This window comes from Pleurodeles waltl, chromosome 6 (genome assembly GCF_031143425.1).
Source record: "Pleurodeles waltl isolate 20211129_DDA chromosome 6, aPleWal1.hap1.20221129, whole genome shotgun sequence".
Taxonomy (NCBI): domain Eukaryota; kingdom Metazoa; phylum Chordata; class Amphibia; order Caudata; family Salamandridae; genus Pleurodeles; species Pleurodeles waltl.
Window position 1 is genome coordinate 877667658 of NC_090445.1, and position 17645 is coordinate 877685302.

The window sequence follows — 17645 nt, forward strand, 5'->3', positions numbered from 1 at the left end:
GTTGCCATTAGTGGTTACTGCATTTGTTCAAGTGAAAGACTGTACTTTGGGACAACAAAAACGGCCTGCAGTGCCAAGAAGGCCACTGTGCACACAGTTGAAATGGCAGCACCACCCACTGGCATCAACTGCTAAGGGGAGGGACTGTTAACCCCACCAGAAGCCCAAAGCAGCCCCAATTAAAGCTTACAAGCATCCAGCAAAAGTCAACATCCTGTAGCCAAGTACAGTGTAAGCAAGCAAGGAAAAGCACTGTGTGCTGCATGTGCACCATCTAGTGGCAGTCCACTGCAAACGTGGATGGCACATGCAGCACCCTAGTGGTAAATAGCCACCACCACAGGCCCCGAGAACATGCACGATCAGCGCCAGAAAAAAAGGAAGCGCAGGAAGAAGGACAGAGCACAATGTCAGAGATGCACAGAGGACCGCACCGGCGAACCTGACAGCATGGGTAGGAGTCAAAGAAAAAGACAGAGCCCTCTGAGTGCATGATCCAACACCAGGGAGAGCTGGCTGAACACCGCAGCACCAGATCGCCACTGTTGGCCCATCGTTGAGCAGGTCAGGAGAAGTGACCAACCCTGCTGAGCAAATCAGACAGAGGCAGGAGCAAGTGCTGCAACAGCAATCTTGAGGTGCTACACCCTCGAGTGAAGACAGGAAGAAAAGAACAGTGACCCTCCAGTTAGGGAGCAGACCACCAAGAAGATCCCTGAACAGAAAGGACCTGTGAGAGGTCAGCAAGGAGAACTGATCAAGTCCTACTGACAGGACTAAGCCTGTGAGAGGCTGCAAGAGAAAACAATGCAAAACGATGCATTGGCTGAGGTTCGGCACATTACCAGCGAGCGGTCCATGTGACGCAACATGTGACCGTTGGCACAAAACCACATCAGGAAGGGAAAAGGAGAAGAGAGAAACGCGGCACGACATCACATTGTGAAGGTTTGAAGGAAAAGGGGTGTGACAGACCTGTCACCCAGAAGATGACGAACACCACAGGTGTGCAAGAGAAAGGGAAAAGAGCGATACGACTGAGGACTCGTACCAGTACTGAAGAGGGCATCCAATACCACAAGCCAGCCACTGGGGTGAATAGACATCACTGGAGACAGCTCCGTGGTTCGACCAGCATGCACAAACCGCGTCCAGGCCCCACACTTCACAGTGCGACCATCCTGCCACCTGTCACCCGCTGCTTGACATCGATGGCATCCCTGCTGCCATCTGCACATGCCATGCAGGAACTGCATGTGGCCATGAAGTCTGCCAAGGCATCCCTTCTCCAAGAAAGACACTGCCACCTGTTGATGTAAACAAATAGATGGTAGGATCATCAACATTACCAGGTGCATAACCCAAACCACCTAAGGAGCACTGCACCACCAGAGTGGAGCTGATGTCAGTGAAAAGATTAGAGATTGACAAGGCATCCGTGGCACCATGGGAGGCTGACCACCCAGAAACCTGCTGGAGCCCCCATGAACCGGACAGCTGCCAAAGAGAGCATACTCAGCAATTTGGTCCATCCACCCTTGGGGTTGCATGAGGCTTGGATGTGGCCCTGTTGGGAGGTCCGCAGCGACCCCTTGGTGCAGCATACGAATGGCCCGCACAGCCCATGTCATCCTGTGGCAATCCAGGGGCAAGGGCCTCAAGGGAATTCCGGTGAGAGGGGAATCCCACCAAGAGATATGTGTTGGAGGCAGCTTCACTATGGGCACTGGGAAGTACTGAGATCACGGACGGAGACTGATCACTTAAAGACTATTGGAAAATGGCCAGTACACCGGAGTTCTGACGGCCAGAACACACAAACCTTGTGACAACCACCCTGTGGCTCCACACGCGACTTGGATGTGGTCCTGTTGGCTGTTCCTTAGTGACTCCTTTGCTTGGCCTGCGATAAGCCCGGCACAGCCTACACGGTCCCGTGGCAGCCCACCAAAGGGCCTCGTGGAGACTCCTGTGTGATGGAGTTCTGACATGAGAGGGAAGTCTGAAGCTGCTCTACCAGAGGATGTTTGGGTGCACCAAGGTCTTGAAGGATGACGCCTTTTCATCAAGGTCATCCTCAAGCTTTGGAGGCTGCTATCACCGGAGTCTGAATGCCTTCCCAGAGATGCGTGAAGTGGACTCCCCAGTGCTCCTGATGCACCCTCATTGAACTTTGTACATAGACTTCACCACTGCTCAGGATGCAATGTCCCAGTGGACTTTGTAAATAGACTTCACCACCATGAGCCCAGGTAGGACAGAACCTACAGTGACCGAGTGCATTGTGATGTCATGGACAGGCAATTGAGGTATCCAGACTTCATCACTGCCATTCGTGTCCAGAGTAGTCTGGTTAAACTACGCAGCATGTCCGGCGGACCACCTGAAAATGCTCAGTGTTTATGTTTCTCTCCCACAGGTTGGACTTGTTGGTTTCTTTGAAATAACGTTTGGGAGGAGTACAGGGTCCGGCTAGACTCATTCTAGCGCTTCCACTCTGCTGAGGGCTGGCTTCCACACTCACCCACACCCATTCATCACAGGTGTCACCGGTCACATGACCCTACAAATAAAAGAGACCGGACGCACGTGCCCGGGGCCAGTTGTACCAAGCACAACTATGTGCAGATGTCCTTCCTTTAGTAGCATGAGGGTCTCCCTTACGTACAGACTGGAGTCCACCGATTACTTTGGACGAAAGTAAAATAAACGTTTGATCATCTGAACAGAAACAATAGTTTAACAGCGTGTTGATATGAATACCTTGGTTCAGGCACTGAGGGGGTCATTCCGACCCTGGCGGTCATAGACCGCCAGGGCCGGGGACCGAGGATGCACCGCCAACAGGCTGGCGGTGCATCCAGGCCAATTCTGACCGCGGCGGTAAAGCCGCGGTCAGAAAAGGGAAACCGGCGGTTTCCCGCTGGTTTTCCCCTGGCCTGAGGAATCCTCCATGGCGGCGCTGCAGGCAGCGCCGCCATGGGGATTCCGACCCCCTTCCCGCCAGCCTGGTTCTGGCGGTTTTGACCGCCAGAACCTTGCTGGCGGGAACGGGTGTCGTGGGGCCCCTGGGGGCCCCTGCAGTGCCCATGCCAATGGCATGGGCACTGCAGGGGCCCCCTAACAGGGCCCCACAAAGATTTTCAGTGTCTGCATAGCAGACACTGAAAATCGCGACGGGTGCAACTGCATCCGTCGCACCCTTTCCACTCCGCCGGCTCCATTCGGAGCCGGCATCCTCATGGAAGGGGGTTTCCCGCTGGGCGGGTGGGCGGGCGGCCTTCTGGCGGTCGCCCGCCAGCCCAGCGGGAAACTCAGAATGACTGCTGCGGTCTTTCGACCGCGGTACGGTCTTCTGGCGGTTCCCGCCAGGCCGGCGGCTTCCGCCGCCGGCGGGGGTCAGAATGACCCCCTGAGTGTCTGTTTCTAATGTTAGATGAGCTACATCTCAGCGAACGTAATGTGTACTATTAAACCGTTTTAAAATGTACATCAGTGGATTGCTATTTCGGTTCTTCCATTCAGATTTTTGCTGCAAAAGCTGGATGACTCTCATACTTCATCACTTTACAGCATTTTCAGAGATAGTGACTAGGCAGACCACTCATTATAAATCTCATATTTGAGGATTGCGTACACCTTTGTATGCAGATGGAAACATATTGCTTTTCATTACAGCAACAGCACTGACTGCCTATGACAAATGTACCAATGTCAACTACCTCCCTTTCTCAGGATTGTTTAAACGGGCAAAGCCCGCAAAACTCACAATTTTGTAGTTCTCTGAGAAGGTATGTTTTTAAAAGCACACTTCAGAAACATCCCTGAAGATAAGTAAAACTGGCATTTCATTAATTTGTACAATCTCTCAGCAATGTATCATACAATGCTGCTGGTGTACATAACATCTGAAGTGAAGAACTGTACCCGTTCCAAAGGATTCATATGATTAGTTGGCAACAAACATGCAAACCCGGGTCCAGACATAGACCCTCATTAAGGGGCTACTTAAATCCGATGGGGCCGGTAACAGCATTAACTGTCTCTGCCAGACTTATGAGATCCACAGACACAGTGGATCTGTTTACTTTCACCTAGAGATTTTGGCTGCTGGGAGCATTTGAAATCTCAATGTAAATGTCTGTGCCAAATGAGGAGTTAACAGGGAATCAGACTCAGGGCCTGTCTGGGAGCCAAAAGCAATGCTGACATAAAGAATATTAAAGCCGGTACCGTCTCTTTTCCTGTCTCTCTCTTTCCAATCTCTCACTTTTTCTCTTTCTCTCTCTCTCTTTCTTTCCCTCTTTGTGTGCTGTGCACATTGCTCTAAACCCCAGTGAGTTGGACACAGAGCCAGCAGCCATTCACTTTTAAAAAAAGACTCCAGTGGCTCAAGTCTCACTAGGGAAACACCACGTTGGTAAAGCATTGGCAACACCAATAGGTTTCACCTATGCAATTGTGTTTTAGCCATGTTGTACACCAGTGTGGATGCTGTTCAGCATGGCTAAAAGTTAGAGGGGTGGGGTAAATTGGAGGTGGGTATACTGGGGAAGAGTGCAATAGGGTAAATTGAGGTAACTTAGAGTGGTGTAGATTGGCATGGAGTGGGGTTAGAGTGGGGTAGAATGGAGTGAAGTGGATTGGGGTAGATTGGAGTCCAGGAGTTGAGTGGTTTAGCATGGTAGATTGAAGTGGGCTATATTGAATTGGGGTAGACTGGTGTTGAGTGGGGTAGATTGGACTGGGATATATTGGGGTAGATTGGAGTGGTGTAGATTGGAGAAGAGTGGAGCACAGTGGAGTAAGGTAGAGTAGAACTGGGTATATTATAGTGGGGTAGATTTGAGTGGAGTAGGGTAGATGAGATTGGGGTACTTCAGAGTGGAGTGGGGTAGACTGGAGTGAGATAGCTAGGAGTAGGGTAGTTTGGAGTGGAGTGGACTGAAGTGGAGTAGGTTTGAGTGGAGTTAGATCGAGTGCTGTAGGGTAGATTGGGATAGGGTGGGGGTAGACTGGAGTGGGGAGGATGGGGTTATGGATGTCTAGAATGGAGTGGAGTAAAGTAGCCTGAAGTGCAGTAGACTGGGGCAGGTTGGATGGGGTAGATGGAAGTAGGTAGTTTGGAGTGGAGTGGGGTAAGTTAAACTGGAGTGGGGTGGATTTGGGTTTAGTGGGTTTGAATGGACTGGAGTGGGATAGATTTGAGTGGCATGTGGTAGTATGAATTGAAGTAGAGTGGGGAAGATTGGCTAGAGTAGAATGGAGTGTGGTAGATTGTGCTAGAGTGGAGTTGGATAGATTGGGTGGATTGGAGTTGGTGGAGTGGATCGGGGTAGATTGGAGTTGAGTGGGGAGAAGTTAGATAAATTGGAGTGAAGACTGGAGTGGAGTGAGGCAGATTGGGAAATAGTGGAGTGGGGTAGATTGGATGTATTAGAGTCTGGTAGCTTGGAATGGAGTGGGGTGGATTGCCATGGGGTATACTGAAGAGGAATGATTGGAGTGAGATAGTTTGGAGTGGAGTAGATTGGAGTGAGTTAAGTGGAGTGGGGTAGAGTGGAGTGGGTGAATTGGGGGAGAATTGGGGTAGAATTGGGGTAGGGAAGATTAGAGTGGAGAAGATTAGAGTTGAGCAGGTTAGAGTGGGGTATATTGGAGTATGGTAGATTGGAGCATGGCAAATTGGGGTGGAGTGGAATAGATTGGAGTGAAGTGGACTGGGATATACTGGAGTTGATTGTGGTAGATTTGAGTGCAGTGTGTAGATTGGAGTGGGGTAGATTGAAGCGAAGCAGAGTGGTTTAGATTTGGCTAGCGTGGAGTGTGTTAGAGTGGAGTGGGATAGACTAGGGGAGTAGGGTAGATTGGAGTGGTGTGGGGTTGAGTAGGGTAGTGTGGATTGGAGAGGGGTACATTGGAGTGGAGTGGATCAGGGTAGAGTGGAGTGAGATATATTGGGGTATATTGGAGCAGATTGGGGAGAGTGGAATGCAGTGGATTGGGGTAGATTGGAGTGGGGTAGACTGGGTTGGAGAGGAGTAGATTGGAGTGGGATAGATTGGTTGGATTATGCTGGGATAGACTGGAGTGAAGTGGGGTAGACTGGAGTGTGATAGATAGGAGTGGGTTAGTTTGGAGATGGGTAGACTGAAGTGAAGTGGGGTATATTGGAGTGGTGTAGATTGGAGCAGGTTAGATTGGAATTGGGTAGTTTGGGGTGAAACAGTACACAGCAGTTTGGAATGGGGTGGATTGGGGTGGAGTTGGTTAAATTGCACTGGAGGGGGTAGATTTGAGGGTCATGTGGTAAATGAGAGTGAAGTGGAGTAGAGTGGAACGGAGTGTGGTAGATGGGGTAGAGTAAAGTGGGGTATATCGGGTGGCTTGGAGTGGAGGGAGAAAGCCTGGGGAAGAGTGGAGTGTAGTGGGGTAGATTAGGGTGGGGTAGATCAGATGGATTTGATTAGGGTAAATTGGAATGGAATAGGTAGATTAGAGTGGGGTAGATTGGAGAGGGGTAGTCTTAAGAGGGATGACTGACTGGGGTAGTTTGGAGTGGGGTAAATTGGGGAGTGGTAGGTTGGAGTAGAGTAGATTGGGGTAGAGTGGGGTGGGGTAGACTGGAGTGGGGTGAAGAAGGTCAGATTGGAGTCAAGTGGGATAGATTTGAGAAGAGTGTGGTAGATTGGAGTGAGGTAGATTGGAGTAAAGTGGAGTGGGTACATTTGAGTGGAGTGGAGTGTGCTAGAGTGGAGTTGGGTAGACTGTATTGAGGTAAAATGTGGTAGATTGGAGTGAGGTAGATTGTGGAGGAGTGGGGGAAGATTTGAGTGGAGTGGGGTAGAACAGAGTGGAGAAGAGCTGGGTAGATTGAAGTGGAGTGTGAAGTGTGGTAAGTTGGAATGGAGTGGGGAAATCGGAGACGGGTGGAGTACATTTGAGTGGGGTAGATTGGAGTGGGTTGGATTGAGGTACATTGGAGTGGTGTGGATTAGGGTAGACTGGAGTGGGGTAGACAGGAGCAGAGTGGGCTAGTTTTGGGTGGAGTTCAATAGACTGGGGTGGGCTTCATTGGATTGGATTGAGTGGAGTAGCGTAGTGTTGAGTATGCATGGTGTGACAGCGCTGTGCCATTCCAGAAACACACTGCAATTGAAATGATCATTACATTTGCACCGAAAGACGGTTTGACTGCACATAAAAAAAATTATGTGTGCAAGTGTCATCACCTAACGTATTGATGTGTTTTGATTGCATTCAAATATTGTTTCCGCCACACTTCAGAATTACAAAGAAAATGTGCTTCATTTGTATTAAATCTGATAGAGTTTGAAGCATTAGCAAATTAATTTTTTTATGTGTGCTGAAAAAATAAAGAACATCCTTTCTGTCTTACATGGATACAACATGTTCACATAACATCTCTCACTTTGAAGTCAGAGAAAGAAACACCAAGCTCCCTGGAAGAGAGAGCTGACATTTTACTTCTGTCTTTGAATGCACAGCAAATGTGACAAGATAAGAACAAGATTTAAAGGCATATTTACAGAAAGCAAGTTTGTGGAAAAAACAGTAAACACGGAGAGCCTAAAGCAAATAAAGCCAGCAAATAGAAAACCAGAAAGTGTGAGTTACACACCACAAAGCCAATGGTAATCAACAAGAGGAATGCATTCCTAGGTCAACTTTCTGAAAGTCCTCAAGATGTCTTTAGCGGTGCTGTCTGGTAGGCTGCAAGCTAATTAATGGCCAATCCTGTTATTTTCTTCATTTCTTTCTAGACCTCGAGTCCTGGATGTTATGCTTGTAATAAACCATTTCACAATGCACTCAGTCATGTAACAATAGGCCAGTTACAGAGCAAGCTGAATAACCCACACAATACCTATGCATATTCGCCAGATCTCGGGTGACACCCTTAAGATTCCATAATCCTACTGATCTATCAATACCAACTCTAATCATAACAGAACCTCAAAAAGGCAGAATCAACAGAAGCCCCACCTACCCCAGGACCTACTTAATGCAGGCCGCAGGGCAAACACTCAGTGGACACGCGCAGCAGGTGTGCAGCTGGTGCGCCAAAGGCAAGCCTGTCCGCACCCGTCCATGCCTGCACCATGCCCAATGCCATGACTCCTGGCCCTCCCTCCCACCGAAGATATACCATCACCGAGCTCTACACCTTCAACCACGGACACTGCAACAAACACTGCCACCACGCTATCCCATGCTCCACATTAGGACCCTTTACCTGCATCCACTGCTATTTCACCTGCCACAGCACACACACCAGCCCACCGACCAGCCCCACACTGAACTCACCACAGCCACCACCGGAACAAAAAAACTAACTCATATGCACCCTTCTCAACACATGCTCACTATGCAAGCATTCCACTGAATTATGGACCTCATTGCCACCTTCACACCGGACATCATCTTCCTCACTTAGACCTGGCTCAATCCCACATCTACCCCAGACATTGCCACAGCGATCCCCGAGTGATATAAAATTACTTAACAGGACCGCACCAACAAGCCAGGAGGAGAAACAGCCATCATCCACAAAGAGACCATACAGTACACCACTACCAACAACATCACCACCACCCCCATGGAACATCTCAACTTTAAGCTCCACATGAACCACAAAACAACCATCAGAGGTACCCTTTCATACCGACCCCCAGGTCCACACACCAGCTTCTGCAACACCGTCACAGACTTCATTGCGCCCCTAGCCTTAGGCTCCAAAGACTACATCTTCCTAGGTGACCTAAATTTCCACATCAGCGATGACAACAACACTGCACACCTCCCCGACAGTATGAGCAGCCTCAGAATGACCAAGATCATCAACAACCCTACACACACACTGCAGGACATACGCTGGACCCCATTTTTACTTCCAGCAACCGCGTCAAATACAGCCATGTTAAAGAGCTCAGATGGATCGATCACTACATTGTCCACTTCAGAATTTTTAGCCCTCACACCTCCACCCCCAAGATAACCAGCACCCTCCCACCCACCGAATGTGGAACGAAATCACAGAGACCAGTTGGGCGCATGCCCTCAACACCTTCAACCCCACTACCATCACCAACCTTGAACAGGGAGTGAAAAACATCAATGCCTGGATCACCAATAGCTCTGACAGCATTGTCCACATCAAGAGCAACATCCAGAGAAAATCCTCCTAAAAGGCCAGCTGGTACACCCAAAAAATCAGAACAGCGGAACGAGACAGCAAACAGCTGGAGAGGAGATGGCCTGCCATCAAGAACACCTCCGACAGAGGAGCCTTCAAGACCTCCCTCAAACTGTACCACCATCTCCTTAGGGTAACAAAGAAGACAGCCCTTGCCACACACATCAAAACCAGTGCCAAGAACACCAAGGAACTTGTCAACACTGTTAAGAAATTCTCCAACCCAGCTGCCAGTGAAAATTATATCACACCCTCACAGGAGCTGTGTGATAACCCTGCCCACATCTTCCACAACAAAATCACAACCAAACATGGAAACCTCGAATCCCAACCCACATCTATGGAATTTCGACAGATACATCACCATTGTAATTGACGCAAACCACATATTGACCACCTGGAACATCCTCTCCACCCAGGACATCACCTCCACCATGAAATCCATCCACTCTGGAGTTCCCACAGACTCATACCCACACTACATATTCACCTTGGAATCCAAAGGATAGGCCAGGAACTTACCACGCTGTTCAACACCTCTATCAACACTGCAACATTTCTTGATGTCTGGAAACATGCTGAAGTCAAAACACTACTCAAAAAACCCTCCGATGACTCCAGCGAACCCGAAAACTACTGGCCAAACTCCCTGCTCCTATTCCCAGCAAAGGTACTGGAAACAATCCTCAACAAGCAACTCACAACATACCGGGAGGAGAACCAACTACTTGATGTCTCCCAATCAGGCTCCCGCAGCAATCCCACCACCAAACCTACCCAATCGCAGCCACTGGCGACATCCAAACCATCCTTGACTGAAGACAAACAGCAGCTGTGACTCCTCCTCCACCTCTCAGCAGCAATTGATACCGTATTCCACCACATGCTGATCAAAAGTCTCCACCACATCAGCATCCACAGGGACACGCTCAGATGGATTACCTCCTTCCTCACCACAAGAACTCAGAAGATCTACCACCCACATTTCATCTCTGAACCCAAGGAGATCACCTGTGGTGCGCTCCCCAGGCTCATCCCTCAGCCCCACGCTCTTTAATGCATATATGACCTTGCTGGCCAACATCGTAAGATCCCACAGTCTAAACATAATTTCCCACTCAGAAGACACCCAACTTATCCTCTCACTCCCCGACAATCCCTCCACCACCAGAACCAGCTTCCACAGTTGCATGACACGTGTTGCTGATTGGATGAAGAACAACTGCCTGCAGCTGAACACAGACAAGATGTAAGTACTTTGGAAATCTTTGGAAACAGCAGCAATACATGGAACCACTCTTGGTGGCCATCAGACCAAGGACTCACTCCCTCTGACCACGCCAGAAACTTCGGAACCATTACCGACAACAAGCTCACCATGAAATTACAGATCAACGCCCTCTAATCCTCCTGCTTCCTCACTTTGCACATGCTACGTAAGATCTTTAAGTGGCTACCTCTACACACAAGACGCACCATGACACAGGCCCTCATCACCATCTGACTAACCTAAAGCAATGCCCTCTACATAGAAATCACCACGCTCCTCCTACAGAGACTTAAGACCATACTGAATGCCGCAGCCAAACCCATCCTCGGCCTTTCCAGACAAATCCACATCACACCCCACCTCAGAAAACTCCACTGGCTCCCCGTATAGAAGAGATTCAATTCAAGCTGCTGACCCCCCCCCCCCCACACACACAAGGCTCTATACAACCAAGGACCTGTGTACATTAACCACCACCTGAACTTCCACCAACCATTGAGAAGACTACGCTCTGCCTCACTTTCACTTGCCCATACTCCCCACATCTACTGAAGTAGAAATGGAGGACGCTCCTGTCACGTTGCAGCAAAAACGTGGAACAGAGTCCCCACACACATCCAGACCACCAGCTCACTTCTGGATTTCTGAATGGCCCTCAAGACTTGTCTGTTCGAATAAGCATCTTGGACCTGCTTGTACCTGGATAACCTATTGTGTGATTAGCCATGCTTGGTGAGGGCCTCGCTGATAGGGACTGCTCCTTTGTCGAGGGGGTGGTAGTGTGCCATGTGGTGATTGTATGGACATCTTTCATCACTGGAAAACTTCTGGACCTTCCAGGTCATCCAGTTGCAAGGGGACTTCGCTGTATGAGGTTGTGATTTTGCTACAGAATCAATTTCAAGAGGTTGTATCACAGGCTTTGTGATGGGTTAATGTTCCCAGTGACAGCTAGGGGTGTGGTGAAGTCTTTGATGATTGTGAAGATTTCTTTGCTGTTGTTGGAGCTGGTGTTTATTCATTTGACTAGCGCTGCCCACTTGGTTTCTCAATGAGCTGGTAGGAACTCCTCCGGGCAGCTTTGAAGGTGTGTTTTCCTACGTTTCCTTTGCTGGTTCTCCATTTCTATCCCAGTTCCTTGCAGTGTGCCTTGGTCATTTTGGGTTGTTCTATGTACCAGGCTTCTTGTTCTCTGGTTTTTGCTGAGTTGCTTTGTTTTATGGGGGCCAGAGTGTCCGCGCAGTTGGTGATCCACTTGTTGAGGTTCTCAATTTTGCATGCCCAGAAGTCACTGGGTTCCGGTTTGTCATTATCTAGGGTGGTTGTCCAGTCCGCCTGTTTGGTTGTTCCAGTATTGTTGTGCTGAGCTCACTGTGGGGCCTCTTGTGGGTTTATAGATGTGGATTGTAAATCTGACTATGGTGTGGTCAGTCCAGGTGACATGTCTTGGGGTGTTGATCATAATGTTGTCCAAAGATGAGAAAATGTGGTCTAGGATGTGCAAGGTGGCGTAGGTGAGCTTCATGATGTGCTAAGTTAGCCCCTGATTCCAGAGGTTGTCAAGAACAGAAAGTTGGGATTGGTCCTGTCTTCAAGATTGAAACTGAGCTCTACTAGGAGGATAAAAGTACAGGTGTCAAGGACTGGGGAGGGCGGGGGGGTGATGAAGTCTGAGATGTTATATGTGAAGTTGGCTCAGAGGCCTAGGTGGTGATAGACTAATGTTCCACCCAGGGAGACATTTGCTATAATTTGTAAATTAAAGTTGAGGTGCTCCATGTACTTTGTTCCAGCTTCAGCAAAGGCAGTGCAAGATGAAGGCGTATTTGTAGATGATGGATATTCCTCCTCTGGGTCTGTTTTGGTGGGCTTGTCTGGAGATTTGAATCCAGCAGGAATGGTGGTAGCAACGTCTGGCATTGAATCTGTGGTCAGCCATATTTCATGAGGAAGAGGAAGTTCAAGCAGCGCCTTCTAGCAAGTCACAGATCTGTGTGGCGTACTTGCTGAATGAGGGGGTGTTGAAAAGCATGCATGTCATTGGTGTGTGGATGGGTGCAGTTGTGTTTGTTGGTAGATGTTCGATGGGGTGGGAATAGAGCATATGTTCTTCGCTGGTGCTGGGGGTGCGGTGGTGAAGGTGAAGCAGCAAAGGGAGCAGGTGAAAGTTCCTTCATTGCTGTGGCATGTCAGCATAGGGTGGTGGCGCATCTGGGGTTCAAAGCACGAATGAGAGTGGCAGGGTAGTGGTAGGTCAAGAGGGACTAATGTTTCTGGGGCTGGGTGCGAACAAGGCATGGATGGGCACAGACTGTCTGCCATTGAGTCTCCTTCAGAGCATCTGTGCTGTGGCTGTCATTAAGTAGGTCCTCGGAGGAGAGAGGAGGGTAGGGTGCAAGCTGGGCAGTGAAGGAGAGAGGGGTTAAGGAGCAGGAAGCAGAGGGGGAGGAAAGTTCAGAGAGGGCAAGAAAAGAGTCAGAGACGCTGGAGAGATGGCAAAAGTCAGAAAACGAGCATGAGATGAGGCAAAAAGAGCGAGAGAAGCAGCACAGGAAAGTTACAGAGGAAAGTTGAGAGAAATGGCACAGAGGCCAAAAAGAGTGAGAGAAATGTCGCAGAACAGTCAGAAATTGCAGAGGTTAAAAGAGTGAGAGTGAGAGTGAAAGGAAAGCACAGGAAAGTCACATAGCGAGGGAAGAGTGAGAGAAGTAGTACAAAGAGGCAAAAAGAGAGAGAAAAACAGTACAGAAAAGTCACTGAGTGAGAAAAGAGGCATAAAAATGACAAAGAGGCAAGATGCCTTGAGCGAAATGTCACAGACATCACAGAAATGACAGAGAAAAAAGAGCAAGAGAAATGGCAGAGAGAGAGAGAGAGAAAACATTGAGAGAAATGGCAAAAAAGAGCAAAAGAAATTGCACAGGAAAGTCACAGTAAGAGAAGAATAGTCACAAACAGAGACAAGGCACTGAGAAGGCACAAAGTAGAAAAATGGCACCAGGAACGAGTAAAAAATGTTCAAAAGTCAAAGTAATGGTGAAAGAAAAAGTCAGAATGAGTGAGAGAAGTGGCACAACAGTCCAAGGTGAGAGAGAGCAAAAGGGAGAGTGCCGAGGAGTGTCCCTCAAAAGCGCTGGAGCTGGGTCTGCAAGGGTCTTGACCGGTTGGAAGACTGGTGGCAGGTAAGTCTGGGGGAGTGGGAGGTTTCTGGGCCCATGCACATTGAATCTACATTAATACCTGAGGTGGGCAAACCTTCAGTCACTCATTTCTGAGAGACATTTTTCACCGCAACCAGGAACATGGATGCACAGTATCTTGTACGGGGGAGAGATGGGAGTATGTTACTAATTTGTTGAACCCGAAATAATTTTACTCACCTGCTCATGCTCTGTGGACCCATATCGCTGGCGCAGATTCGCTTGAAATTCCTCATCTGACCAGTAAAAAAGTACTTCAGATGCTTCACTGGCAATAAGCACACCTTTCATCTGTTAAAGTATAAGACAAATAACAATTACTTACTATTCAGACAAAACACCTTTACTGACTGAGAAAGACTCCCAAAAGCAAAAGTGGACTGCTCCATTGTCCCATGTTTAATGATGTGGTTGGCGGAAGCAAAATGTGAAAGACAGCTGAAAAGATCAATGGATGAAGAAGGCTAAGCTAAACCGGCTCTCTTTAGGTATAACGTATGTATATATTCATTTACTGTATGAGACTAGCAAAACATTTAAAAGCTATCTCAAGGCCATCGTTTGTATATTTGCAGGTACACAGTACATGTGGATGTGTGTGAGGCTCATCGCTCTCATTCACGCATAGTATACATTTGTAAGTGAAAGCAACCTAGATCTGAATGTATTGGAGTCACGTCCTTCAACTAGTGTAGACAACTATTAGAATATGTGCACAGCCCCCGTGTTGGCACATCCTGAACTCAATTTCGGTAAAACATGATGGCCAAACAGTAGCCATAGAACTATTTGTATGATTATTTGCTCCAAAGGGAACGCCCAGAACAGACTTATGACAGGTGCCTCTCAAAGACTGCAGCATGCACGCATAACCCATGGCAGGACAAACTCCAGACGAACATATTTACTCCTCAAATCGGATTACATGTAAAATGAACCGGGTGGTACAGCAAAACCAGCCAAACCAACTCAATAACCATTCAACAGTAGGCATTACAATTTAACAAATAAAAATATTTTGGCTGGTAGGCCACAGGAAGCCATCAACATCAGAGAGCTCGCCGTATTTAAGCACAGAACCTGCCACAAGACTCTGACCCACACGGTGCACACCAGGAAACACAATTACGCTAGACATACTCTGCACAGTCGATTGAAACTCGTCCCTCCGTTGATTTTCCCCAGTCACACTATGTATGTCACAGCTTCATTACTCACAACCTGAGCCATGCTGTTGTGTGCTTCAGGAGGATAGAGAATGTCCATACTAAAAATTAGAAACCCACAAATGACAGAAAATCGAACACACACAGGCTCAGTTGGAAAGAGGAAACGTGGTCTATCCGTGTCAGTGTCTAAGCTCAGGTGAAGCCAAAAAGATGCTTGACACTTCCCTGCACACAAAAATGAAAAGTGTGCACTGCAACTGTTGTCAAGCACTCCCCGAACAAAGTAGCTTTTACATGAGCTATTCTTTGCAGTTTCTTTAATTCTTTCAAAAGAGGAAGGCAAATAACCTGTTTGAATAACCATTGAAGCACAACATGAATCTGTCCTGAGGATGGCAGCGTTAGGCTTCAGGACTACAGCAATGTTGGACCCTCTATTTTGAATTTAAATTATCCCAACACCTGCACTTTCATGTAAGGTCTGGATAAATAAAAGCGTCACACAACATATTTTAATGCTGCTCCATCCTTTGCCTTCGCCAATGTCCAATCCTAAAATTGGATGCTCAAACTACTAAGCCCATCCCGAGTTGCATCTCACAGCAGTAAAAGAAAAACACAACACTCGAGATGGCCTACAAAGTTTAGCATGTATTTAATGGAAAATAGGGATATGCAAACACTGATTATGCGAGGCAAATGCCGTTTCAATGGACAAGAATTTACACCTTAAATCAGATGGGGAATGAAAGGCTAAAATCCATATACTAATGTCATATTTAAAAAAAAAATCTTACTACAAGAAGAAGTGGGAGCACATGACTGTATGAAACTAAAAGGGACACAACAATGAGCAGGTTCCAGAATCTTATCAGGAAAAAGAATGTGAAAAGACCTTGACAAACTGAAACAAGGGGCACAGGCAGAAGCCAACTTCACTATTTGCTAAGAAGTCTCATTTTGCTGTGCCAATCTTCAGAACAATTGTTCACTTACTACACAGTGCAAGAAAATGTGTAAATGTACAACACACAATAAGATGACTGCCGCACCATCAACATGGAAAATGGGCAAAAAATAGTCCTCTGACCCAATTTAAGATGGCTGACAAGTTTCCTAACTGGATGGAGTGTCTCACGCGAAATAACTGTACCTCAGTTCGCCGGATTCCACTGCTGTATGCACAGTATTAATTACATTGCTTAAAGAGGAGGACTGCCCTTTGCTTTTCGCCAGTTTAGAGCGATACTAGAGTTTGAATGTTTTGGAGGCGGGAACGGAATGTTCAAAATCCAGTGTTTCCCTATCACGACTACTTTTTACATAGAGTTCAGTTGTTGAGCAGTTTTTTTATTTTTCTTGAGAGCTAATAGATTGACTTTGCTATCAATTTAGTCTTCGATTCATTCAATTTGCTGGGACCATCTACTCCCCAGAATTGGGCATTTATACTTCATCTTCTTACTCAATTTAAAGGGAGTGCAGTTGCAGAGCGCAGGTACCTGTTAGAGGTCAAAGTGTCCATTCCCGTTTCCCCAGTACTAGTAGGTGTTTTCTATGGTAGAATGATCTTAAATCTAGACTTTTGTGACTAGCAGGAGGCAGCAGAGAGTTTTCAGACCATTTTTATATGCCTGTGCTCACACAAATCCAGATAACCAGACAAACTCCCTCACGCCGCGCAGCTCCTCCAGGTTGTGCCTGTGCCTCCCACCCGCCCTCGTTGCTGCCATAAGTTTGAGGCCCTCCACCACCCTGCGCCTCATCCCTGGTGTCTAGTGGGGTCTGTATGTATTGTGAGCGTGTTCTTGTTACTGTTCGTATTCTTTGAGTTTCATTGCCATTTCGTGTGTTTTTGTTACCGTTTGCATTCTCTTTGTTTTATTGCCATTTCGTGTTACCGCTTGTATTCTTTGTTTTTTGCCATTTCTGTGCTTGTCCCTTTTTCGTCTGCTTGCGCTCCCCACTCCTGCCTGTTTTTGACTCCTCTGAGCCGTCCGTCTCCCGCCACTGTGTCCCTGCAGCCCGCCCCCCTCTCTCCCCCATTCGCCCTCACCTCCTGCCTCCCAGCTGCTCCCCCCTCCCATCTCCCCTTCTTAATGGTGGCCACTGCACAGCAGCGCCAGAGGCAAGCCTGTCTGCACCCGTCCGCACCTGGACCGCGCCCAGCACCAGTTCCTCGCGCCCCTGCATCACTAGACGCTGCTACACAGCCTGCGAACTTCACGCCCTTAACCCTGGCCGCTCCACCGCCTGCATCCTAGCCACCCCGAGGCACACCCATGGACCCTTCTCCTGCCAGATATGCAGCTTCACCTCTACTCAAGCCACCAATCACCACAACAGCTCCACCCTCAACAGCCACCTCAGCTGCATCTTCCTCAACACCCGCTGAATCCACAAGCACACCATCGAACTTTGGGACCTTCTCACCTCAACCTTCCCAGACATCGCCTTCCTCACTGAAACATGGATGACCACATCCTCGGAACCCGACATTGCCATAGCCATCCCAGAAGGCTAAAAGATTACCCGTAGAGACTGCACCAACAAACCAGGAGGAAGAATTGCCATAGTTCACAGGAGCACCATCAGGATCTCAACCAACACCCTCAACACCATATAGGCTGCCAAACACCTGCACTTCTGGATTCACGTCAACGCCAACACCACCCTCAGAAGAACCCTTGTCTACAGACCCCACAGGCCCCTGACCTCAGTTCTGCGAAGCCAACGCCGACTCTATCAGCACCCACGCCCTCGCCTTGACGGACTACATGCTCCTCGGC

The 17645-nt window shown here is 48.2% G+C and overlaps 1 protein-coding gene across 4 annotated transcripts in view; it reads right to left on the bottom strand.

Annotated features, from left to right (window-relative positions):
• HPS1 (HPS1 biogenesis of lysosomal organelles complex 3 subunit 1) overlaps positions 1 to 17645 on the bottom strand; it is a 270693-nt gene that overhangs the window by 219304 nt on the left and 33744 nt on the right. For all 4 annotated transcript variants that reach the window (XM_069239659.1, XM_069239661.1, XM_069239657.1 and 1 more), the window contains exon 3: positions 13868 to 13978. In XM_069239659.1, coding sequence (XP_069095760.1) covers positions 13868 to 13978 — 111 coding nt within the window. The remainder of the gene's footprint in view (positions 1 to 13867; positions 13979 to 17645) is intronic.